Source organism: Lycorma delicatula, chromosome 11 (genome assembly GCF_047948215.1).
Source record: "Lycorma delicatula isolate Av1 chromosome 11, ASM4794821v1, whole genome shotgun sequence".
Classification (NCBI taxonomy): domain Eukaryota; kingdom Metazoa; phylum Arthropoda; class Insecta; order Hemiptera; family Fulgoridae; genus Lycorma; species Lycorma delicatula.
In genome coordinates, this window is record NC_134465.1 from 17,678,454 (window position 1) to 17,705,710 (window position 27,257).

At 30.6% G+C, this 27,257-nt stretch overlaps 1 protein-coding gene across 3 annotated transcripts in view; it reads right to left on the minus strand.

The window, feature by feature from the left end:
• Positions 1 to 8,717: 8,717 nt before the first annotated feature.
• Dbp45A (putative ATP-dependent RNA helicase Dbp45A) overlaps positions 8,718 to 27,257 on the minus strand; it is a 30,496-nt gene continuing 11,956 nt past the window's right edge. For all 3 annotated transcript variants that reach the window (XM_075378666.1, XM_075378667.1, XM_075378668.1), the window contains 5 exons: positions 24,817 to 25,027; positions 21,288 to 21,454; positions 13,284 to 13,438; positions 9,840 to 10,040; positions 8,718 to 9,068 (listed from right to left, as the gene is read on the minus strand). In XM_075378666.1, coding sequence (XP_075234781.1) covers positions 8,722 to 9,068; positions 9,840 to 10,040; positions 13,284 to 13,438; positions 21,288 to 21,454; positions 24,817 to 25,027 — 1,081 coding nt within the window. In that variant the 3' untranslated portion in view covers positions 8,718 to 8,721. The remainder of the gene's footprint in view (positions 9,069 to 9,839; positions 10,041 to 13,283; positions 13,439 to 21,287; positions 21,455 to 24,816; positions 25,028 to 27,257) is intronic.

Genomic DNA, 27,257 nt, shown 5'->3' on the forward strand with positions numbered 1-27,257 from the left:
CGGGAGTCGCATGTGCTGACTTAAGTAAACATGTAAGTTTGGAAAGGATGATGGGTAATCCTTTAACATGGCCAAAAATTTGGCATGTTAACAATTAGAAAATTTTGTGTGCTATGCCATCGAATGAGGAGTTTTATGCTTTATTAGAAAATGTATCAGGATGTGAAAATCTAAAGGAAATGAAGTGCAAGACCGGCTAGAATTGGATTCAAGGGAACCAACTTTTAAAATTTATGATAACGAGATTGTGAAAGTCGACAGAAATGATGAATCTCCAGTGATGAAAATGAAAAAATTAGCCACAACAAAGGGACTGTATTTCTCACAAAAGCACTCCAATAATTAAAACAATTAAACATAGTTCCTTTCCTTCACTTAATGTTAGTACGAAACTGGTGCGATCACTCTGCTATGGATTGTGTTACTCAGTAAGACTAAAGAAGGTGACAGACTTTTTCGTTAAAAAACCGAACTAAGTTTACACAAGTGGATAGCGACTACCGATTTTATTATAATAAATACTTAAAATAAAATAATAATATTGTAATCACTTTTAATTCGTGGTTTATTCTGCTACCAATTCAATATTAATAAGGTTTGTTGCCCGAATTCAAGAAAGTAACTGAAGGTCTCTCTGTTAATCGCAGATTCTGTTATCTGAGTCGGCAACACCACCAATTACCTCGGTTAGGAGAGACCCTGGTATTATTCAGATACGAAAATTGTTACATGTACATCAACCCCACATTAATAATAATTTGCATACTCTGAAAAATATTGCTAGAATAGTCCCATACAGGTTTTTTTCTGTACAGCTAGAGGTAAGGATGATGTGAACAAAGCGGTTTTTTGACATTTCTTGAAAAAAATTTTATGTTGGCTATACTTTTTTTAAAGTTTTATTCAGCCTCTGAATAAGTCGGCATCAGTCTCCATCAAATAAGATGTATATCAACCAAGCAGTAACACTATATATTCTTACATCCTTAGCGTGGACTATTGATCTACCTAGATCTCACTTTGAAGAACGGACCAAGCATAATTTATCCCCTAACCCCGATCTAAAGGAGTGCTTCAAGTAACCTCCCAGTGTAGTGGGGCCTATCCTGTTTATCCATGATAGTAGTATTGTATATCATCCGATAATTTAATCGAGTGACAATGTGCAGGTAACAAAACCTAATGATTAACAAATCCTATTATGAAAAATTAGTAGTTATAATAAAGAAAAATTAATTGTCCTTTATTTGTTGTTGCAGCTATCTTCTGCGAGTTGTTCTGCTTTTTTTACCACCTCTTAGGATACCGAGCTTCAGAGGATGAGATGGACGATTTGTAATGTGTAAAAATGCCATTTATTGTTCTTTCTAATAGCAAAGAATCTTATTTAAAATCCATTGGCAAGTCCAAATACTATTATTTTTTTTAGTCTATTTGTTGCCATCAAGGAAAAGTTTCTAAAACTGATGTCTTATAATTTTGAATCCCAACAGAAGAACAAGTAAAAATAAAAGATTTATAATTTAAACACCTCTCGAATAACAGACCTGGAAAAGAGAAAATATGAGTACATTAACATTTGCAGTCCTTTTGTAGTAAATGACCGACTAGCCTAGAATCAATTTTTTTTTTACTGGTATCCTGACCAGGTCCAATTTTTATAAGAAGGGAAATCTGATATTTCTGTCTTGCCTGAAATTTAATTTCTTTGCAATTCCCAGCATTTATTTTATTACATTGCGACACTTGGAAGTTTCTTTTTAAGTAAATAAATTAATTTTTATACTAAAAAAATTATTTTATTTTAATTGTTAGTAGGTAAAATTAATAAAATAAAACTGAAAAAAAACCTAGAATAACGAAAATTAGAGTTACAACTATATGTTGATAATTATTATTTTTATATGAATGAATTATTATTTATAAAAAAAGTATGCAAAATACAGAAAAACATGTTTAGCGATATTTTTTAACACACTGATACGTCTCAAAACATTTACCAGGATTTAAGGGCTGGCTTTTGACTGCAAGTATTGCAGTAAAACAGTTTGTTTTCTACCAACCTTCACCTTCCTATCACTACACTCTGCAGAGTCTTTATGCTCCTTTATAAATAAAATCAAATGCTCTTCAGTATCAGAACTTGAGGGTCACCCTCTTTTTCTTCTCTTCTTATTATGGACATCAGCAAACATTTGAGAAACCTCTTATGAGTAAGAGTATTTTAATTTTCTACCCGTTTATCCAAGCGATATAACAAACAGGCATTTACAATCCTAACCTCGAGCAGCCAAAAGAACTCTTTCACCACTACTTTATAGATTTTCTTACAAATGTGTAACTAGCTATACGAGGTGCTACCCAACAGTTAGGGGAATTTGAATTTCACGCGCGAACCATTGCTGGTACGACCTGCTGCCGCTAGATGTGGCTAACAGTACTCTTTGTGAATCAGTGTTCCAACAGCTGTGACGGTGAGAGGCTGCATTGTTGACTTTCGTGCAGTTGTGTAACATTGTGTTTTACACTTTAAAAAAACCGGTGCAGAAACCCATCGCATGATTGTGGAAGCATTTGGTGACAATGCTATGAGTAAAAGTAAACCTTTTTTTTGATACAAACGATTCAAAGATGGACGAACGACAGTCGATGACGATGAACGTTCAGGAAGACCATCAACAAGCGCAACACCGGAAAACATCGTGAAAGTGCGAGAGGGTATTGTTGCAGATCGTAGACAAACAATCCATGATGTTTGTGCAATCGAACAAATGTCATATGGATCCGTGCAACACATCTTGTCGGACTATTTGAACATGAGACGCATTGCTGCAAAATTCGTACGGAGACTGTTGAACAGCGACCAGAAACAAAATCGTGTAGCTGTCTGTAGTGAATTGAAAAATTCAGCAAGAGATGACCCTAACTTCATCTCCAACATCACAATCGGTGATGAGACATGGGTGTACGGGTATGACCCTGAAACTAAGCAGCAGTCGTCGCAGTGGAAGTCGCCAAGTTCACCGCAGCCAAAAACAGCACGCCAAGTTCGCAGCAATGTGAAGTCCATGATGATTGTTTTTTCGACATCAAAGGCATTATCCATACGGAATTTGTTCCTCTTGGTCAAACTGTCAATGGGATGTTCTATTGTGAAGTTTTGAAGCGGTTACGTGAAAGCATTAGGCGCAAACGTTCAGATCTGTGGGGTAACAACAGCTGGTTCTGCGCCATGACAATGTGCCTGCGCACTCATCGCTAGCCATTCGGAATTTCTTGGCTTCCAAAAATACGGACAGTACTTATGGGGAATAAGTACCCACCCACCCTATTCACCTGACCTTGCCCCGTGCGACTTTTTTCTCTTTCTGAAAATAAAATTTCAATTGAAAGGCCGTCGTTTTAACACAATTGAGGAGATTCAGGAAGAAACGCAAAACGTGCTTCAAACACTTACACCTGCAGATTTCCAGGAATACATGGAATCATGGGAAAAACACTGAGATCACTGTATCAATGCCCAAGGGGATTACTTTGAAGGAGACTTTGGAAATTATAAGTTATGGTAAGCTATTTTATTTTTACGGTAATATTCCCCGAACTTTTGCGTAGCACACCGTATAATGGTCACCTCGATCAATTGTACCCATCTTAGCTGTGTAGTCACAAATTATGTAGTCACAAATTAGTTTGTTGAACTCAGTTGTATTATTTTTATTTACTCTTTGAACAGTCTGTGTGGTTGTTATGATATCTTGATAATAAAGAAACTATCCATTTCTTTCCATGCAAGTAACATCATTTTGGTGCCATAATAATATGCAACCTGCACATGCACTTTAATTTTTAAGAACTTCAGGGACTCCCTTACAATTTAACACAATAGTGCCAGTGGTACGCACTCTGTGCTTATAAAGAAGATTAAGTGCTAAATTAGGACTGGTGTAAAACTGATCAGTATATAAATGGTAACCTAAATCCTGACTGTAAGACACAACTTTGTTGAGAAGATTGAGAACTATTCGACTTGTAAAAGGAAGTTCTGGTCAATCTAGTGTCTGTTGCCTTCCTAAAATAGGGAATAAATGTACATATATAATCACTCATGCAATCTGCTAACACAAAAATGCATAGACCCTATTTTAAATGCATACAACCCCCATAGGGTTGTAGCATTTAAATAACCTTTAAAACCAACAGCACTTTCATCGGTAACAATATCTTGTGCTGGAATAAAGTTTTCCTTGCATTATTAATATACTGCGAAACATTTCTTACCTTTCCGTCTCTCAAACAAACTCCTGCAATTGGCTGAATTGAAGAACATAAATGAAATGCCCAAAAAATTTGAAGGAAACAATGCACAAATACATCTTTTAAGAATGACATTTTATCCTGGAATTCTTCTGACCAATATTCTTTAATATTGGTTTTAGGGTTTAAGCTCTTATTAATTATTACCCCCAGAAAAGCTTTAATTTCAACAAGGGTGACATCCTTCCAGCCCCACCATTAGAATACTGCCTAAGCGGCATGTTTTTTTTTTTCTGCATATGATTAAATTTGGCAACAATTTCAGACAATAACGAATCGGTAAAAAATAACTGAAAGTACTGCAATTCAGTTTTCACATTATTGTCATACACTGGGCACATCGTGGAACTGTAAACGAAAATTTTGGCAAATCACCATCAACTAAATCACATTTTTTCCGTAACGCATTATAACAACTATCACCGAAATGGCCCATTTCCTGAAGTTAAGTATATGATATCACAATTATTGGTATTACTCACGAAAATATCTTCAATATTGTCACAAACCCGCATATCACTAACCTCAAATTCGCTATCACTTTCTGATCCTGAAGGTGAATCAAGAGTATTTTCATTAACTGTCAAGTGAGAACTGTCTAAATGTCAAACAATGCTTGGTTCGAGAATTACTGATATCTAAACATCATGTCAAGTGTGCACGACATTGAACTGCTACATGAATTACATAACGTCAAGTGGTTTATGCCACTGGACCCGACATGAATTTAAAAATATAGAGTATATTATGACAAAGGACTGCAAAGGGTTAAGTGTTTAACAAACTATTATTTTTTATAAAATGCACGGTAGTGTAGCATTTATTCAATGTATATTTTTGTTGTTTTTTTAACATTTACAACTTAGTGCAGTTTTTCAGACAGAAAGGGAGTTGGAAGAAATATCATTCAAATCAGAACACACTATATCCTAAAATCTTATATATATGGCTGGGGAAAAAAATACTAACAGCAATGGAACAACTTCCTCTATTCTACATAGGGATAGATTTTGACATCCATAATTAATATACAAATTCAATATAATTTATTTAAATGAAGTAAATATTTTATTAAAATGCATCCTTAGTAGCAGAATAAATTGATAAAATGTTTATAACATTGGCTTATTATTTATATTTCTTGTCAAATATGCTTTTACAGTTTAAAGTAGTTTGACAGCAAAAATACAGATCTTTAATTAAAAAAAATTATTTACATTAAAAGCAACAAGGCTTTTTATTTCTGTTCACTTTAAAATCTCAATAATAAATTAAGCATTTTATGCTCATTGCCTGCGATAGCAATTCTATAACTCTAGAATAGCTGCTGTCCTACTCTAAATTTTAAAGCCCAAATTATAGTGCAATATAGGACACACCATATTTTCAAACAATTCCTTATACATCATCTGGCGGCAGCCTGAAAATAAGCCTTGTTCATCCACTATTGTGTTACCAATAGCTTATCTTTCACAATAGCGAAAGAGATAAGCTTCAACCTCAATTTGTTCATCCTATGATTCAATCTGCCTGACACGATTACTAAATAGTAAAATGAAGTTCCAGTGATAAAAAATATCAAATATACTGTGTCGTACACTTTCACAGCTGCATATGTTAAAAAAATTACAAATCAATAATTACTGCTATTGTTAAATTTAGCAAATAAAATGTTCACAGTATGAAAGCAAATTAGTTTTTTGGATCCTTAATATACATAGAGTTGCATCATCTCCTGCTTACCCTATGGTTCCTAGAATGTCTCACGGCATAACATCCTGAAAACTGTAAAGCAAAGGCAAAATACTAATGACTTAATTCATGTTGGTATATAAACCACTTTCTATAGATAAAGTTAAAAAATACTGCATGTAGTTTCATTATTATGTTGTAGGAATTTATTAATGGCTAATTGTCATAGCAATTGGAACTACTTAAAAAAATAAATTAAATAAAAACACAAGAATGTAAAAATGTATATAATGTACTGGCAAAGTAGTGCACGACTTTCCTGGCTACGCCAGTCAAATCATAGAATATCTTGTATAGCTTTTTCACAGCAAAATCTTACCAGGAAAGCCATAAGGATTCCAGCAAATTATTTTTTTAATTCAAACATTAAGGCTTTGACTTTTATTTTTATAACATAATTAAGTTCATCTTTTTATAAAAAAATAACATGCAGAAAACTTTCTGGCATTTTTGGTTCTGGGTCTATAATTTTTTTAAACTGTAGACATTTCTTGATACATCTATATATGAAGTATAAAATTTCAAAAGATTTTTGTAAAATATTTAAAAATTTTAAAAGGCGATTGATTTTTTGAAAAAGATTTATTTGGATTATTTATATAGGGTGGGCCAGAACTGGCTACCCATTGTAAACATTAAGTTAATCTTGTTTACGATCTTCCAATTGACTTTAAATTACCACCTTCTGTTTTCATCAAATATAAACAGCAGAGTACACTGCTATTCAATCAAACATCTGTTGTATATAGCTGTTATGTTCATTGGACATTGTTGATTCTAACTTGCTGTGAAGATGTTTACCGATGAAGAAAGAGTTTTTGCTTTAAAGACCTGGTTCAAAGGTCGTTATAATTTAATAATAAATGAATGGAATAATCATTTCCACACTGTTCCACCGACACGGAAGGCTGTCTACAATTTAAGAAAACATTTTGAGAGAAATGCATCTACTACGGACTGCCCCAAGTAAGGTAGGCTATCATTAAGTGATGAAAGTAAGCTTAAAGAGCTCTAAAGTCTACTCGTACACTATCTCTCGAACCAAATATTAGTAGAACACTTCAAATTAAAAACATTAAATACCACAAATATGGCCTACTGGATGACGATCCTGCTCGTAGGCTTCAACTTTCCAAGACAATGTTAAATGAAGTCAAAGAAAATGGTAACGAGTTGTTTTCTAAGATAATTTGGATTGGTGGAAGAACTTTCACGTCGACAGACACAACTGTACCTATTGGTATTCAGAGAACCATCAAATTGTTTTTGAGGGGGTAGCAAATCGACCTGGTGTTACTGTTTGGGGTGGTATCTTCATGTCATGGAGTAACTGGGCCTTAGTTTTCTCATGTAATGGTAACTGGAGAGAAGTACCTGGAAATGCTGGCAACCTATGCCATTCCAGGGCTACAAATGAACTATGACAACTTCAACTGACTTTATTTTCAACATGATGAATCTGCACCCCGTTGTGCAATAGCTGTGCGAAAGCACATTGATGAAATATTCGGTGAGAAAGTTATTGGATGGCGAGGAGCAACAGAAATGGCACCCAGAATTTCCAGAGCTTAGACCCATGGATTTTTTCTTTTGGGTAACTGTTAAAGATAAAGTCTATGCTACAAAATCACAAACTACTGAGGACTTGAAAGATGCCATTCAAAATGCTTTTGAAGAAATAGATTCCAATACATGACTGTGCAAACAAGTATGATTAAGTATCCCAGATTGTGTGCAGAAATATATCGACAAAGATGGAAAGAATTTTGAAAAACAATGCAAGAAATAATCATGTAGCTTCAATAAAGTGTTAGTTATGAATTCAATTTGTTTTTATTTAATTTTTTTTTTTATTCAAATAAAGAAAGACCTTTACGATGGGTAGTGACTTTTGGCTCACCTGGTTTATGCAATGCAACCCACCGGGTTGGTCTAGTGGTGAACGCGTCTTCCCAAATCAGCTGATTTGGAAGCTGAGAGTTCCAGCGTTCAAGTCCTTGTAAAGCCAGTTATTTTTACACGGATTTGAATACTAGATCGTGGATACCGGTGTTCTTTGGTGGTTGGGTTTCAATTAACCACACATCTCAGGAACGGTCGAACTGAGAATGTACAAGCTAAACTTCATTTACACTCATACATATCATCCTCATTCATATCCTCTGAAGTATTATCTAAACGGTAGTTACCAGAGGCTAAACAGAAAAAAGGGTGAGAAGGGGGGGGGGGGGGTTTATGCAATGCAGGTAACAAATCTGCTTTAATAAACTTTTCTCTAAAATGCCTCTGAAGAAAATTGATATTGTTTTTTTTTGTGTTATCTTCCATCTTCTTAGCAAATTTTGAAAAAGTTAATGTGATCAATACCCCCCCCCCCCCCCATCAATAGAAACATTTGAGCTGAATTTGAAAAAAATTGATTGGTCAATCCTGAGATGCAAGGCCAAAAGCAGTGCAACACATACATATATTCATACATACATATGTATGTTTTTTGTCTAAATGAACTAGATGGTTCCTAAAACAAAGATTTGCAAAAAAACCCGATACCTTATTTTTAACATACTCACAATACTTTTCCCTTTAATACAGCTCTTCAGCTATATTCACCTGTAAAGTAATATATAGATAAGTAAAAAAAAAAAAGAAAGTTAATTAAGAATTAATTATATTTTCTTCATCACACTTCATTTCATTACCTAAATTACTATTTTCACAATCATCATTTTTATCATCACTTTTTTGATAAAGTTTATTTTTTTTCTGTTTTATATTTTTCTTCACATGCAATTTTTTCTTTTGTAATGCTTTAAACTGTTTTCTCTTTAACTTCCTCAATTCATTTAATCTTTCTATTTCTTCATCTGGATCTTTGCCTTCCAATATTAGCTTTTTTCTTTTATATATTTGCTTTTTCTCATTGAAATCTGAATTGTCAAGTTTTATTTCTGCTTCACGTTTCGTCACAGAAACTTGTGTAAATATCTTTACCACATCCTTACCTGAACAAAAATTAAAATTAAAATAAAGAAGGAAAAAAAAATAATAGAAGGTAAAAATAATGAGGGAAATCATCTAGATCAGAGTATTATTAGAACAGTCAGATGGTTATTAAAAGAAAACTGTATTATTAGACTGTTTTAACAAGAGAGAAGTAAGTATTGATTTCCACCAAAACAAATTAGAATAAAAAGAATTTGCTAATGATACATTAACATTTATAACACTTAATGAGAAAAGTATTATAAATTAAACCTTATAAGAGTTATTAACTATAAACATAAAATTATAATGAAAATGTAAAGAAAACAGTGCAGTATTTTCTATTTATACTGTTGTTTTAAGGAAAACACAATTTTTTTTAATTCCCTATTAAACATTTCAGTAAAGTGGGTTACTATTATTTAACAGATATATTTATTGTTTTGTAATTAAATAACTATACATCAAAAATAAATGTATTTCAAAACACTTTCAAACTTCTATAAATTTCTATCTTAAAGAGGGTAAAGAAATGGGTTTTTAAAGAGTAAATTAGTAAATCTATACTTTTAATTATCGTTTCCTAATAACTTACATAATTTGATTTCATATAAATTTCCATAAAAAAAAAAAAAAAACAACGGAACCTATAGCACAGAGTATTGTTAATTAGGCACTGAAAAAATTAAGAAATGGTATGTAGAAAAAATAAAAATGATTTTTATGAGAAATCACTGTAATAAAAAACCACTATAATCCTCTATAATGCAAGAAAATAATGTTGAACTTACCGTCAATTTTATATTCTTTCAACTTAGTATTAATATGATTTTCAATAGCATGTAACAAATGTATGTCATGTGGTGTGATCAATGATATTGCAGAACCACCACGTCCAGCCCTAGCCGTTCTACCAACACGATGAACATAATCTTTTACAATGCTAGGAATATTGTGATTTATAACTAGTTCAACTGCTGGGATATCTAATCCTAAAACAAAATAATGTTATAGTTTTTAACAAATGTATATTTATAACTTACATTTTATAACAATACAAGTTATATAAGTTATAACTTGTAACAATGATATTACAGTATAATGAAATTAGGTCTGTCAGAAAATAACCAAACTTTATTTTTTTAATCTTTATTATTAATTTTACAGATTATTAGTTCTTGTTCCTTGTTCCCCTCAAAGTAGTCTCTCCCCTATTCACAAACTTTTCCCAGCGGTATTTTCACTTTGCGAAGTAGTCCTGTACAGTTTTATTTGAATCTGATACAGAACTGACTTTTGATTTTTGGTACAGAACTGACAAATCGACAAAGCTGAGTGTGCAGGCGCATTGTTGTGGTGAAGAAACCATGAGACCTTGTTTCGCCATAACTCTGGTCTCTTTTTCTGGATTTTTTCACATAACCATTGTAAAATGCCTTGATAGTAGACACAGTTCACCGTTTTACCTTGAGGCAAGAATTCAAAAATGCACAATTCCATTAAAATAAAAAAAAACAGAGAGCATCACTTTGACACTGAATCAAGACTGTGATGTGCTTTCTTGGGGCCTGGAGATCCTTTGCCAATCCATTATGATGACTGAACTTATGTCTCGATGTTGTAGCTGTAAACCCAGCTTTCGTCTCCCGTTATGATCCTTGGCATGAATGTTTCATCATCATCAATTTGTTCAAGAAGTAGCCAACAAATGTCCACTCGATGTTCTTTCTGCTACTTGGTCATCAAATGTGGAACAAACTTTGCTGCAACTTGATGCATATTCAATTTTTCAGCCAAAAAGTCATGGCATGATCTAGTTGAGATGCTAACCTCTTCTGCAAGTTCTCTGACAGTCAATTAGTGATTTGCATACACTAGATCATTGAAAACCAATGTGTAAAAATGCATATGAATCAGAGCATCATCTCCATCAACTTTTTTAAAAAGTTGAAACATTTCTGTGAAAGTTTTCCCTAGTTTCACACAAAATTTTTTGTTGTATCATTGCTCCTGAAAAATGTGCATTACAAAAATCATTGCAAACACTTTAAACACATTGTACTCAAATAATAATATCACGAAAACTAAACGAGACATCAACAATCCAAGAACATGTGGTTATAGAGGTTATGTGGAACACAATATTGCCAACCGCACATCACTAAATACCTCTGTTGGCGTGCAATTAAAAATGTTCGGTTATTTTCTAAAGAGACATCCCATATCAAAAGAACATACATGGTAGCAGTGCTCCTCTCTTTATTAAAAACAGCACTCTGCTGCTTTTCTGCTTATTAAAGCACACAGTTAACAATTTATCTTTAAAATATTAAAATCTAAGGCTGTGGCTCAGCCCTTATCTTGATGAAAAAAGTTTTACTTCTACTTTCTAACTATTTTTTATCGTAAACCTTAAAAAAAATTAAACTTCCATTTACTTAACTCTTTAGGTATAAAAATATATATATAATATATTTTTTAAACTTTGAACTAGGCCTCCAAGTTTAGGTTACTATTACTCTAAAGTAACGTTGGGTAGTAAGTACAATTTTACAAACTTATTTAATCATCATCTATATAGTAGAGCCTAGTTATATTTTTGTTGTTAAAATTTACTTAATGTTTGTTATTTGCAATAAATTGTAACATCTTCCATTCCTGACACTGTTCTTTATTTGAATTATGCTTGTATTACCAGTGTAAAGACAAGGCATGTTCAGAAAGAATATTACATTGCAGCTAATATAAAAAAAAATAACATTTTAAATAATTTTATAATTACAATAATGCCATATCTTAAAACATTATAACACAGTTGCGACCAGTATTAAAATGTCATAGTATTGAACCGATTTCTGAATACCTCCTCGTAAAATGATCCCACCTATGAACACAACCAATGATGAGCAGCAGTTCTCAGATCATATCATTGGCATCAAAGCACTGCCTTATATTATATGTAAGAACAGATGAAAAATAACTCGGCACTAAGTCTGGGTATGAGAGAATATTTTTTTATTTCTAATCATATGATCTGATGACATCATATGATTAGAAATGAATAGATAAGTCAGCTCATCAGTTGAATTCAGACAGCAGAGTGTGCCCAAGCATTATTGTAAACAAATATAACATTCTACCACAGTTCTTGAAAATGATTAACTCACGAGCTCCATCCAATCATCATAACAAAGGTAATTGCTCACTCTGTACAACATCTACATTAAGGAAAAACATGGCACTTTTGGCAAAATATAATATTAAAAACAGCTTACCGATATATTATTTGATTTCCTAAAACGTTTTCGGCTATTCTGCCATCTTTAGGAGGAATTTATAATAATTTAGAATTAAAATAGATAAAATTAGAGACATAACAATTGATTGTCATAAGATATGTTATCTCTTGATAACAATTGTGACACTCTTACAAAATAGACGTGATTATTTTAATTTAACGTATGACTTTAACATTTTCAAAATTTTTATCTTGCGACGATCAATTGTTATGTCCCTAATTTTATCTTGTGAATTTTATACTTTAATTCTAAATTATTAGAATTATAGTAATTTAGTTTAATTAATAATAATATAATTTTAGTTTGTTAACTCCTGAAGACGGCAGAATAGTCGAAAACATTTGAGGAAATCAAATAATATACTGGTAAACTGTTTTTAATATTATATTTATATCATCTATATTATCTGTCATCCTTTATGAAACTGTGTTTTGCTTTTTCTTACTTTCAATCCATCATAACATTACACTGTAAACTGCATTAATCTGCTGATGAATCCCCGCTCATATTCCACATGTTGAATAAAATGCAAACAAACATCTTTTTAATCTCTTGGATGATTAAGTAACAGACTTTATTTCACAGTCTGTAACGTTCAAACATCTAAAACATGAACTGTTTCTTCCACAACTAGGATTCACAGAAAGCTAATCTAAAACTACCTCAATGTACATTAGCAGACACATTTATAAACCGGATTTACTTCCGATAATGCCTTATAAATTTTTTTGTTACGTAAAATTTTAACTTTTTCATTATATTATAAAAGGTTATTGAAATGAAGACACGATTGAAATTATAAAAATGACACGTTGGTACGTATTAATATAAATTTAACAAAGACTAAATCCAACGACATGTAAGTAGCATTATAAGAAAAAAATATATTTTAATGCAACTAAATACATTTAAAAACAGAAATTCTTTTATACTAACCTCTACTAGCAACATCTGTCGCAATTAATATTCTAATAACGTTAGTTTTAAATTTAGCTAATGCAGAAAGTCGTTCTCTTTGTGGAATCATAGCATGTAATGCTACATTTTCAAAACCAACTTCATTCAATGTTATTGATAACAATTGGCAATTCCTGATAACAAAACATATTCATAATTGAAATCTAACTTCACGATTTACCTAAGAAATTCAAGGAATTAAAAGTAATTATAACAACGTAGAAAAAATGGAGAAAACTATAAAGTATTATTTAACTTAATGCTTAATTACAGATAAATATATCACCTCAAGAATGAGTACAATCACCTAATCTGAGTAACAAGGCTGAAATGGCACTTACCAGTAAGTACCAAGGAAAACATGGCAAAACTTATTATAAAATATTAAATTAATTAATAAAAAAGAGAAATACTTAATGTCCATAACAAAAACAAAAATTAATAGTTAAATGAAATGATTTTAAAAGCGCCTAATCCTACAAAAAAATACAGAAAATAAAATTAATTTAATTATAATCTTTTATACATTTATTTACTGATTAATTATTTTTTATGCTTCTTTTCTAAAAGAAATTATTTCTTTTTGTGGGAGAACTTTTCTATAACACATAATTTTATTAAAAAATGTAACAAAATATAATAAGGGACTATTCTTGTTAAACAAAATTTAATTAACAGTTTAAAAAAATATCTTAAAATATCATAATTTTAATGTGATCAGAGATCCATCTACATCTAAGAAAATAAACTCTGAACTGAGAGACACTTAAGATAATCCAAGAAAAAGTATGGTTATCTTTAAACTGGTTTGTACAGACAATAATCACAATTTAGCATAAGTAAGGCAAATTAAAAGTTATACTGAAACTAGAATTTGGTTCATGGCAGACAAAACCAGAAAAATCTGCCCTTTTCCAACACTGCCGGATAACCGTTTATAAATTAGTTTATTAGAAACCAACATTTTTTTAAACATTTGTAATAAAAAAGCAATTATAAATAGGTTGGAAAACTTAATATATTTGCAAAGACTGAGAAAATTTATTGTTTATTAATAATACAGGACCAATATTTAACAGCCTTTTAGAATTTTAATGTAACAATTTTTTATCTGGCATTTTTCGATGTAGGAATATTAAAAGTTGTTCATCTTGCCAAAATTTTATTTAATGTTTCTATGATTAATTCATACAACCTATCTTTTTTGAAATAAATTTTTATCTTACCAAACCTACACAAGGGCAAGTATCAAGAGAGTGGTAATTCAAGTAGAAAGATTATCTGCTTAAAAGGTGGTGATTTAGATTGTTTTTAAGCAAATTTTCTGCTTTTGACTTAGCGTCTTACAATGGATATAGAAAAAACAACAGTTGAATTTATTTCATAAACACATGTTGATATACTTTCTTTTTTTTATTTTATAGTTGTTTTTTAATTATTAATATTACTATTTATTAATAGTTTTTCAAGTGAAGCTTCTTAACACAGACTTCAGGGTGAGGAGTCAATTAATAAAAAAATGAGCGTCACAAAAAAGCATCATGCGCTAGCTGATAACATAGCTTATTTAAGAATCATGTTCAAATAATGATACTATTACTCTTTTGTAAATGGTTTTTGATTGTGCTCATATTAAATATTTCAATCGCATATTGAATTTAATAGTTGACAGATTTAACAGATTGGATTTCATTGTTAGTTCATATTTCTTATTAATAAAAACTGTAATCATTTGTGTATATTGCATATACATTATTTTACATCATTAATAATTGATATAATATTGTGTAAGAAGCTGCTTTCGTAATGTGTCCACACACCGACACATTCATTAAAATTTTTTTTCTGTTTTTCAACTTATCTTTTTTATGTCTTATTCTAGGTTTTTTTTAAATAAAATCGATGAAAATAAATCATCAATTTTCCCACATCTACTGATTATAACAGTGTTAATAATCAAAATATACATACATAGTTGTGGATTTTTATGCGTTTGTGAACAGTTTTTGAACTTTGTCTATTTCAATAATAATTTAACAAAGTTCTCTTTACATACTGAAAGTATAAACTAATAGACCATATTTTTTTATTAAATGTCAACATTTTTCAATAAAACTGAATCAAAAGTTATTTAATTCATGATGAACTCCTTTATTAAATGTGCCATCAGTAGTTAAAAATTTTCCCTTACTGTATATCTTTCAGTTTTCAAGATATTGTAGAGATATTTTCCACACGTATAATAATATCAAATTGTAAGGAATACATTTTAGTCTAGCACAGAACTCAAAACAAAATCATACAACAAACGTATGGTTGTTCATACAACAACCATACGAAAAAAAGTCTTGTGACTACTTTACAAAATTAATTACATTGTTACTTTAATGATATATTCCACAAAAAATCCAAACCACTTCAAACATTTCTGTAGTGATACAGCTACCAAGCAAAAAATACCAATTTCCAAACGCTTCAATGAAAAATATTAAAACTAAAAAAAAAAAAACAAAAAAAAAACTGATTTTATTTCAGTGATCCAGTCTGCTTTCATGTGAGGTAATTTGAAAATCATCAAACTTCCTGTAAAACATTTACATTATTTTCATATGTTGATTAACACTAACTCTCACGTGTAAAAAAAGGAAAAGTATTGCATGTCTTTCCCAGCTACATTGGTCAAAAGTAATATTGTAAATCAAAAATAATTCTACAAATCTGTAAAATAAATTCTATAAATTTATTTTATTATTTTTTTTGTCTTCAGTCATTTGACTGGTTTGATGCAGCTCTCCAAGATTACCTATCTAGTGCTAGTTGTTTCATTTCAGTATACCCTCTACATCCTACATCCCTAACAATTTGTTTTACATATTCCAAACGTGACCTGCCTACACAATTTTTCCCTTCTACCTGTCCTTCCAATATTAAAGCGACTCTTCCAGGATGCCTTAGTATGTGACCTATAAGTCTGTCTCTTCTTTTAACTATATTTATCCAAATGCTTCTTTCTTCATCTATTTGCCGCAATACCTCTTCATTTGTCACTTTATCCACCCGTCTGATTTTTAACATTCTCCTATAGCACCGCATTTCAAAAGCTTCTAATCTTTTCCTCTCAGATACTCAGATTGTCCAAGTTTCACTTCCATATAAAGCGACACTCCAAACATACACTTTCAAAAATCCTTTCCTGACATTTAAATTAATTTTTGATGTAAACAAATTATATTTCTTACTGAAGGCTCGTTTAGCTTGTGCTATTCGGCATTTTATATCGCTCCTGCTTCGTCCATCTTTAGTAATTCTACTTCCCAAATAACAAAATTCTTCTACCTCCATAATCTTTTCTCCTCCATTTTCACATTCAGCGGTCCATCTTTGTTATTTCTACTACATTTCATTACTTTTGTTTTGTTCTTGTTTATTTTCATGCGATAGTTCTTGCGTAGGACTTCATCTATGCCGTTCATTGTTTCTTCTAAATCATTTTTACTCTCGGCTAAAATTACTATATCATCAGCAAATCGTTGCATCTTTATCTTTTCACCTTGTACTGTTACTCCGAATCTAAATTGTTCTGTAACATCATTAACTGCTAGTTCCATGTAAAGATTAAAAAGTAACGGAGATAGGGAACATCCTTGTCAGACTCCCTTTCTTATTACGGCTTCTTTCTTATGTTCTTCAATTGTTACTGTTGCTGTTTGGTTCCTGTACATGTTAGCAATTGTTCTTCTATCTCTGTATTTGAACCCTAATTTTTTTAAAATGCTGAACATTTTATTCCAGTCTACGTTATCGAATGCCTTTTCTAGGTCTATAAACGCCAAGTATGTTGGTTTGTTTTTCTTTAATCTTCCTTCTACTATTAATCTGAGGCCTAAAATTGCTTCCCTTGTCCCTATACTTTTCCTGAAACCAAATTGGTCTTCTCCTAACACTTCCTCCACTCTCCTCTCAATTCTTCTGTATAGAATTCTAGTTAAGATTTTTGATGCATGACTAGTTAAACTAATTGTTCTGTATTCTTCACATTTATATGCCCCTGCTTTCTTTGGTATCATTACTATAACACTTTTTTTGAAGTCTGACGGAAATTCCCCTTTTTCATAAATATTACACACCAGTTTGTATAATCTATCAATCGCTTCCTTACCTGCACTGCGCAGTAATTCTACAGGTATTCCGTCTATTCCAGGAGCCTTTCTGCCATTTAAATCTTTTAATGCTCTCTTAAATTCAGATCTCAATATTGTTTCTCCCATTTCATCCTCCTCAACTTCCTCTTCTTCCTCTATAACACTATTTTCTAATTCATTTCCTCCGTATAACTCTTCAATATTATACTCTTCGTATTATATATTGGTGTACCATCTTTGTTTAACACATTATTAGATTTTAATTTATGTACCCCAAAATTTTCCTTAACTTTCCTGTATGCTCCGTCTATTTTACTAATGTTCATTTCTCTTTCCACTTCTGAACACTTTTCTTTAATCCACTCCTTTTTGCCAGTTTGCACTTCCTGTTTATAGCATTTCTTAATTGCCGATAGTTCCTTTTACTTTCTCATCCATCAGCTGCAATATATCGTCTGAAACCCAAGGTTTTCTACTAGTTCTCTTTATTCCGCCTAAGTTTGCTTCTGCTGATTTAAGAATTTCCTTTTTAACATTCCCCCATTCTTCTTCTACATTTTCTACCTTATCTTTTTTACTCAGACCTCTTGCAATGTCCTCCTCAAAGATCTTCTTTACCTCCTCTTCCTCAAGCTTCTCTAAATTCGACCGATTCATCTGACACCTTTTCTTCAGGTTTTTAAACCAAATCTACATTTCATTATCACCAAATTATGTTCGCTATCAAATGTCTGCTCCAGGGTAAGTTTTGCAGTCAACGAGTTGATTTCTAAATCTCTGCTTAACCATGATATAATCTATCTGATACCTTGCAGTATCGCCTGGCTTTTTCCAAGTGTATATTCTTCTATTATGATTTTTAAATTGGGTGTTGGCAATTACTAAATTATACTTTGTGCAAAACTCTATAAGTCGGTCCCCTCTTTCATTCCTTTTGCCCAGCCTGTATTCACCCAGTATATTTCCTTCCTTGCCTTTTCCAATGCTTGCATTCCAATCTCCAACTATTATTAAATTTTCATCTCCTTTTACGTGATTAATTGCTTCATCAATCTCTTCGTATACACACTCTACCTCATCATCATCATGGGCGCTTATAGACATATAGACGTTAACAATCGTTGTCGGTTTAGGTTTTGAATTTATCCTTATTACAATTAATAAATTTATACAAAAAGTAAAATAAAAAACCTTAAAAAAGTCATTGCACAATCTTTTTTCTTATTAATATTACTTTTGTAATAAATAACATTAATATTACTTGTAAAAATAAAATTAATTTTATTTTTACATTTAATAAATTTACTATTCACCAATAGTAGTTTTATAGATGCCACGATCCACAAAATAAACTACAAAAAGTTTTCTGAACGTTTTAAAATTTGGAAGCTCAAATATTAAGGGGGATTTTTATTGAGTATGATGATTACCAAAATAAAATTTGAACATCAAAATTGCCAAATTTTGAATAATTTTTTTTTTTATTTTAAGGGCTTCCTTTATTCTGTGTGGAAATTTAACAATATTTTTTGTGTAAAGTGATCCCAACAAAAAAAAATATAAATTTAAAAGAGAATTATTAATAGAATTAACTTATACGAAAATAATGGAAAAAAATTGCTTCTTGTTTTGATCCTGGAATAGGTGCCAAAACTATTTTAATGTTTAACAGTCCTTTTAGTGATGAAGAGAAATACTTTTCTTCTTTTTTTTATATAATAAAAATTAGAGGCAAAAAACCGAACAGGCTACATATTTTTTAGATGTGGGTGTCCCACATCTAAAAAAAGATACTGTAATAAAAGTAAATTTTAAGTAAATGTTCTTTTCCTAAAAATATTCATACATAAGGTTAAGCTTAAAAAATTTGGTTAAGTAAAGTTTTCTCTAAATCTAACATACATCTCTTTCAAAAGAGACTAAAATAAGAAAATGGTATCAAAAAACCCTTTCTGCATTTTGGGTCTATAATTAAAAAAAAATGTACACATTTCTTGATAGCATCACATATGAAGTATCTTTCAAATAACTTTGAAAAAATATTTAAACCAAAGGGAGATAGAATAAAGAACAAAAACATATAATATTTCAATTTTATGAGGTGGGAGCTGATTTTTTGAAAAGATTTTTTTGGATTATTTATTTGTGCATTTGAGGTAACAAATTTGCTTTAATATAGTTTTCTCTAAAATGCCTCTGAATAAAATTAAAATTGGTTTTTTCAAGATATCTGATGTTATCATGATGGTTTTTTCATATCTTTCTCGTTAACAAATTATATAAAAAGAAAAAAGCTAATTTGATCAATGCCCCAGATATTGAAATAATTGAGCCAAATTTGATCAGTTTGGTCAATCCTGAGATATAAGGCCAAAAGTAGTGCAACACTCATACAATCATAACTTTTTTTGGTCCTGATGAAATAGTTGAACCCTAAAACGTAAAGATTTATGTTTTAATTCGTGGCGCAGTTCAAAAGTAAGAGCTAATCCATAACAAAATTAGAACAGTTGAAAAATTTATTAATGAATTCAAATATTTATTTATTTTTCTATATAATCATCATTTAATTCCAAATACTTTGATATTGTGAAACACACTTCTTCAAATACATTGCATATAATTCAGCCACCTGGGATTGTAGCCACTTTTGTATAGATATTTTCAACTCTACATTTTCCTCGAATCGTTGAGATTCAAGCCAGTTTTTGAGGTGTAGGAAGAGATGGTAGTCACTGGGTGCAAGATCAGAACTGTAAGGGGGATGATAAAGAATCTCCCGTTCGAATTTTTGAATTGTTCTCGTGAATGCAGCCATGTGTGGATGTGTGTTATCATGAAGAAGGAGGCAAATTCCTGATCTCATCATTCCCTGTCATTGGTTTTGAATGCCACAACACAATTTTGAGAGTTTCACAGTAGACTTCTGAAGTGATGTATGTTCCAGGTCCCATGAAATCAATCAAAAGCACACACTTTAGGTCCCAGAATACACAGCTGCCATGGCTTTCCTTCAAGACTGGGTTTGTTTGAATTTTTTCAGTTTGGATGAACAAGAATGCTATTGCATGACTTGTTATTTGTCTCAGTAATGACATGAAATCCATGTTTTGTCCCCAGTGACAATATGGAAAAAAATTTGTCGCCCTTGTGGTTTAAGCAGTTGAGAAACCACACGCAGATGTCATTGTCTATGATCTTTGTGAGCACTTGTCAACAATTTTGACACTCATCATGTACACCGTTTACAATAGCATAAAGTATCAGTTATGAATCTCAACAAAGTTGTCTTTAAAACTTCTGAAATTCTAGAGAAAGACTGTTAATAAGAGAGATATGATTTCTCTAAATTTAGCATTCACACATTCAACAAGATCGTCAGTCCGGACACTAGGCCTGCTATTTCTTGGTTCATCATGAACATTTGAATGGCCTTCCTTAAACTCCCAACACCACTGCCTCACTTTTCCTTCACTCATTGAGGTAGGCACATATGTTTCATATAATTAACAGGAGTTTCAGCAGCATTATATCCTCCTCTTGCATTTATAAATTTAATCAATTTATAAATTTAAAATTGAACTGGCAGGATTTGTTATTACCCCACTCATTTTAACACAATGTCTTGCAAAGGGAAACAACAATGAATTGATGGCAACGTGGTGTTTGCATGTCCAACAGATCACTTAAATCTCAACGCATGCACAAACCAATCAATATCGCCAGCCAATTGTTATTTATAATTCATCGGCCCCTACTTTTGAACTATGCATCATATAAATTTAATATTATAACAAACCAACTATTTTTACTTCATTTATTTATTCTAAAACCAACTTACTTGCAAGTATCTGTAAATATAATAATCGAACCTTTTTCACAAGTTTTTCTATATGTTCGAATGGTTTCAACTAAATATCCATCCTTAACTGTCACACCACAAAGAACATAGAACTGATCTAATTCGCTAACTGTAATTACAGTATCTTTATCTTCCCACATAAATACCTACAAAAATAAGACAAAACATAAAATAATAACCGTTTGAAAAATTGATTATCTTTAGTAAAACATTATTCTACTTTAACTTTAAAAGTATGCATGTACTTTTGAAAAAGTACATGCCAAAAATATAATTATAAATTAACATTCCTTGTTTTTTTTTATCGCTTACTTCCTTTTACTTTTTAATTATCTCACAGTCAGTTATATGCCCAATTTTACAGTTTGATGGTTAAGCTTATCTATTCCTCTGACTGACCACTCAGCAAAATCTAGTAAAATTAAACACGATCCCATTAAAGGGTAAAAAAGGCAATTAAATTAAGTTAGAAGACAGAACAAGGATGAGAAATTATTTTAAATTTCATATTATAGTTAGTTAACTGTAAGTTAAAGAATTATATTAGTATAATATTAAAGTAACATACATTTTATTAACACACAATAAATAAAAATTTTATTAATTTATTTAATTATAGCATATCTAATTTTATAATAAATAAATTCAAAATAATGCTATGTATACAATAATTCAAATATTCTGTGAGTGTATAAGAGTTACTTGTCTATTATGAAAAACCTGAATTAATTGATATGATAACCTTCCTGGTAGCAGTTCAGTTATCTATAACTTAAAGGTCTTTAATCAAATTTTTTTAAATTTTCAAATTAAAATTAATACATATTTTATTTACTTGAATTTTTTCTTCGTGAAATGGACTGTTAATTAAAATTTAAGTGGCTAAATAAGAAGAACGTATTCCTGTAAGATGGGAGAAGGAAACCAGATTAAAAACGTTGACTAATATCTATGTTTTGATAGAAGGAGGCTGCTTGCACCCCATATATATATGTAAAAAGAGATATTATGCCCCATAAACCAACACAATTAAAAGAAGTAAACGTAAATGGTAATAAAGTATAAGTAGTAACCCAATTAAAATACCTCGGCGAAATTAATAACAAACAACCTACATGGAAAAACCTCAATCCAAACAAGAACAAACAAAATAGCTAAAGCACAAAAATTAACCTGGTACACTTACAATAAAAAATGTCTACCCGTATACACAAAAGACACAATGATACAGTTATAAAACTGTAAGCCACGTATGAAAAAGATATGTTGATGCGATTACTAATACTACACAAAAGATTTGTTTGAATACAATAAAATCTGTAGTTGAAGTAATTATTGCTAATGGTGGTAGTCATAATAATTGTGTGGCAACAGATGATTTGTGGGAAAAGAGAGGCAACACCTCTCTGAGCAGTGTTATTTACTGTCATTAGCATTGACACGTGTAAGGTAATTGATTATAAAGTTTTGACTAAATTCTGTAGATTAAGTATCAAAATATTCACACAGAAAATTGTGTGGCCAATTACAGTGTATTTCTGGAGGTATGGAAGTTCAAGGAGTAAAGAATATTTTTAATCGCTCTTAATAAATGTAATATTTGTTATTTTCAGTATTTAGGGGATGGCGACTCAAAAGCCTTCAGTACTGCATGAGATTAAAATGTTTTGGAGATGATTGCCTCATATGTAAACTTGAATGGGTGGAACACGTTCAAAAGAGGAAGGGAATGTACCGGGTGGCTATTAAAAAGGTATGTCTGTACTTTAGAATGCATTTACTGAAAATTTAGTATTTTACTACTTACGTTCCTTTTTTCAAAAACTATAAAAGCTACACGTTTGAAATTTTTTGAGAGTTTCCTGCATATATTTTTTTACAATTTAACTCAGGGATTTAAAGATTTTCACATAATTACAAAAATCAAAAATAATTATGCGGCTAAAAATGCAGGAAAAAATAGTCACTGCCAAAAAAATGTATAACTTTTACGAAAAGAAAAATTTTCAAAAACCCTGCCATTAAAATAGAGATAAAGTAATGGTATACAACACAAAAAAAGTTCAGGTTAAAATCTCAAATAGTTTTTAAGAAAGAGGAACATGAATTTGCACTTAAATAACAGGAAGTACCCTTCTCCCTTAAATTTTTCCCAATATTTGGATAAAAGTTACAAAAATTGTAATTGAAACATAACCCTGAACATTTTAACTTCCATGCAAAACAAACAGTAATTAGAAAAAATTTAATTTGTTACAAATTTTCTTAACTAATTTAATTAAAAATGACACTGCATCTATCTTTTTCTTTTGTCTGAAATGCAATTATTTGAAATAATAGGTTGGGGAAAACGTTTCATGGTATTCTAATAAAAGAATACTTTTTACTTTTGTACTTGAAAAGTAAAACAAGGCTTTTTTATATTTACAATGAAGTTTATTAAACCAAATATTTTCTATTTTGAACGACTGAAGTAAAATCATAATCCTGTTTCAAAAATGGTTCGATTTCCTTCCATTTTAGCAATAATGACTTCAAATGGTTTGAAACTGTTTTGTGGCTAATTTTTGTTCATTACTAATATAATGACTGCTAATGTGCCAGTTATGCTTAATTTTTTCAGTTATTAGCTGAACACTGTGAGGAACATCAGTGACATCAAAATATCCAGATTGAAAACACTTGAACCTTTGCACCTCATACTGATACCGTAACATGTCCACAAACATGAGAACTTTTTTTAGCACCCTGAGTCGCGTCCTTCCCTTTTTTATATTAAATTTCATAATATATCAAATGTCTTCATTTACATTTACTTTCAAGATGCAATAACACTTAAATAAATAAACTAATATAATTATAAACATCTAAAGATGCTAAGCGACAGTCACCTTGCAAAAGCAAGCAAGTGTTACCGCATTTGATTAATTTTACCACTATTATGTGATCCTAAAACCACGTACTGAAAAGTACAAAGAAACATTTCCCCAACCCAATATTAACATCCAATATTTTAAGATAAAGATATTAATTGAAATCGACTTTTTATAAACTTAATTGTTTAAATATTGTTGGCAGGTACAAAAATTAAAATACAGCTTTGAAAATGTGAATGCTTTTCAAAAAGGTTTACCAATTTTTTAATAATTTTCTGATAAATGATGTCTGATTATGGGAATGGAAACGCAGATAATAATGTGAAAATAGTCAACTAGTCTGTGGATGACATTGCACGTGCTGGTTATATATTAAGAGGAATAAATGGATATAGAATATGGTATTTAATATTAACATTTAACATAATCTTGATATTACTGTATAAATTACACAACACTCAGCGCTTCACTAGATACCATGTAATGCTATTTAAATACTTCTATGCTTGTAAACCTTAAAATTTCTTCCCTATCGATGTGTTTTAAAATTAAAAAAATTTATATCTAATTAACTGATACAACGGTTGGCATCTTTCATTAAAATAAATATACATAAACTTACGAACACATACATCGCTTGTAGCAACTTCTTTGACTTTTTCCAGCGTATCTGTAATGGTTGCGCTAAACATTAAATTCTGCCTTTGTGCTGGTAATGCAGAAAATATAGTTTTAATTTGTTCATCAAATGCACCTCCTAATAATCGATCGGCTTCATCTAGTACCAAAAATTTAATTTTTTTTAATGAAAATGTGTCGCAACTCTCCAGATGATCAGCTAACCTATAAAAAAAAGAAGCTTTTAAGGTTTAAAGATATAAGAACACGAATTTATTTAAATACTTTTGTTTTTTTGTTTTTGTTTTGTAACTATATATATATATATATATATATTAAAACAAATTTGATCATGCAGTAATAAACAAAAAATTAACAACTTTGACAACAGTGTCTACAGTCCATGTGATACCTACCATGTTTTATTAAACAGAAAAAACTAGAACTCCTTTCCTCCTGATAACAAAAGTGTTAAATGAATCATTTCAGGAAGGGAAAATACATTGCAGTTTTTCATACGACATGTATAACTATATCAAAAAGAAGTGATGAGGAAAACTAAATTTTGCTAATGTAAATGTTATTCGGTGATATAAAGCACTTACACATAATTCTAGTGGATCACAGAACGCTAGTGACATCTTAAATCCATTCTCAATTACAAAGATTGTGAAAAGTATAGAAAAAGAATATATATATTACTTTTCTATAATCGATCCTTTTGGGAATCATATTCCTATACGCTACACAAATTATACTAATCCGATCAATCCAGTTACAGAATTAATAAAATAAGATAGGATGACACCTACCTTATTCCATAATCCAAGCAAGAGTGCTTTCACGAGTACCTTGCACCATCAGTTGCTCTATAATTTTTCAAATCTTTCGCTGCAAATTACACATTAAAATTAAAATTGAGATTTAAAATTGTTAAAAGTTCCTTTTCCAATTAAATCAAAACAAAAATAAAACTAATTTTTTTTTTTAAATCCAAAAATTTTAAATTGTATATTACAATTAAAAATTGCATATATATAAAATCGTTAATAAAATTAAATTAAAATTCAAAATTAAAATGAATAATAAAAATAAAATAGAAAAACTACATAAATTACAAGATGTAGAGAGAATAGAGAGAAGAATCTTACGAAAAATATTAGGCCCAAAGAACAACACAGGACTATATTATAAACAAAGATCAAACCAAGAGCTATATTCCAAAATAGAAAAAATAACAGATGTATCAGGAAAAGAAGACTGCAATTCTATGGACACATATGCAGAATGGAGAACACCAGACTAACAAAACAGATCTTCACTCTACTAAACATTCACAAGAACAAGATAACCTGGCTTAAAGAAATAAACAATTCAATAGACTCAGACATCTTAAAAGACAGAGCAACGTTCAGAAAAACAATACAGGAATGAGAATTTCAGGAGAGGAAAAACTCACTTGTAGAAGAGGGAGAAAATGGACTCAAGAAGACAAAGAACACCACTCTAGAAAAATGAAAGAAACACGGGCTAAAAAGTTTATTAAGTGTGCCCTCTAAATGGGCTATTCGAAAAGAAAAAAAAAATAGAAACCCATGTAGACTAGCTTTCTTTTTCCTGTTTAGCCTCCGGTAACTACCATTTAGATAATACTTCAGAGGATGAATGAGGATGATATGTATGAGTGTAAATGAAGTGTATGTGTAGTCTTGTACATTCTCAGTTCGACCATTCCTGAGATGTGTGGTTAATTGAAACCCAACCACCAAAGAACACCGGTATTCACGATCTAGTATAAGCGACTGTATGTAGACTAGCTAGCCAATGTTATTTGACTAGAGTTGAAATATGAATTATCAATGTCTAAAGAAGAGTTGCTATCTACAGCAGCTTTTATGATTGTGTCATCCTCATATTCTGCATGTAGGTTGATCAAATTAAATTTACTTTTATATTTATATATGTAAAATTTTTCTAAAATGTCAAAAAACCTATTATTTGTAATAATACAGTATTTCATAATTTTCAATACTTCTAAATTTGTATGAATATCAGATATTAAATGCGTATTATTAACACGGTGATCAGAAACATTAGAGAAACCCAACTTTCTACTTTTATAACAGCTAAAGTGTTCATCAAATCTAGTTTTAAAGGATCTAGTGGTTTTACTTATATAAATATGGTCACAATCATTGCACTTTATTTTATAGATACCACACAAATTGTGTAAATCATATGAAGCAGTATGTATATTATTTTTTAAATGTTTTATTAAATCGTTATTTGTCTGGTATGCAGGTTTAAATAAATTTTTATCATAAACCCTTGTTATGTTTTCAACAATATTATCAATATACAAAAACGTTAAATATGCACTGTCAATTTTCTGAATGTTATTTATCGGTATTAAATATATATTTGTTAATTTATCACATTATATTTAATTTTTATC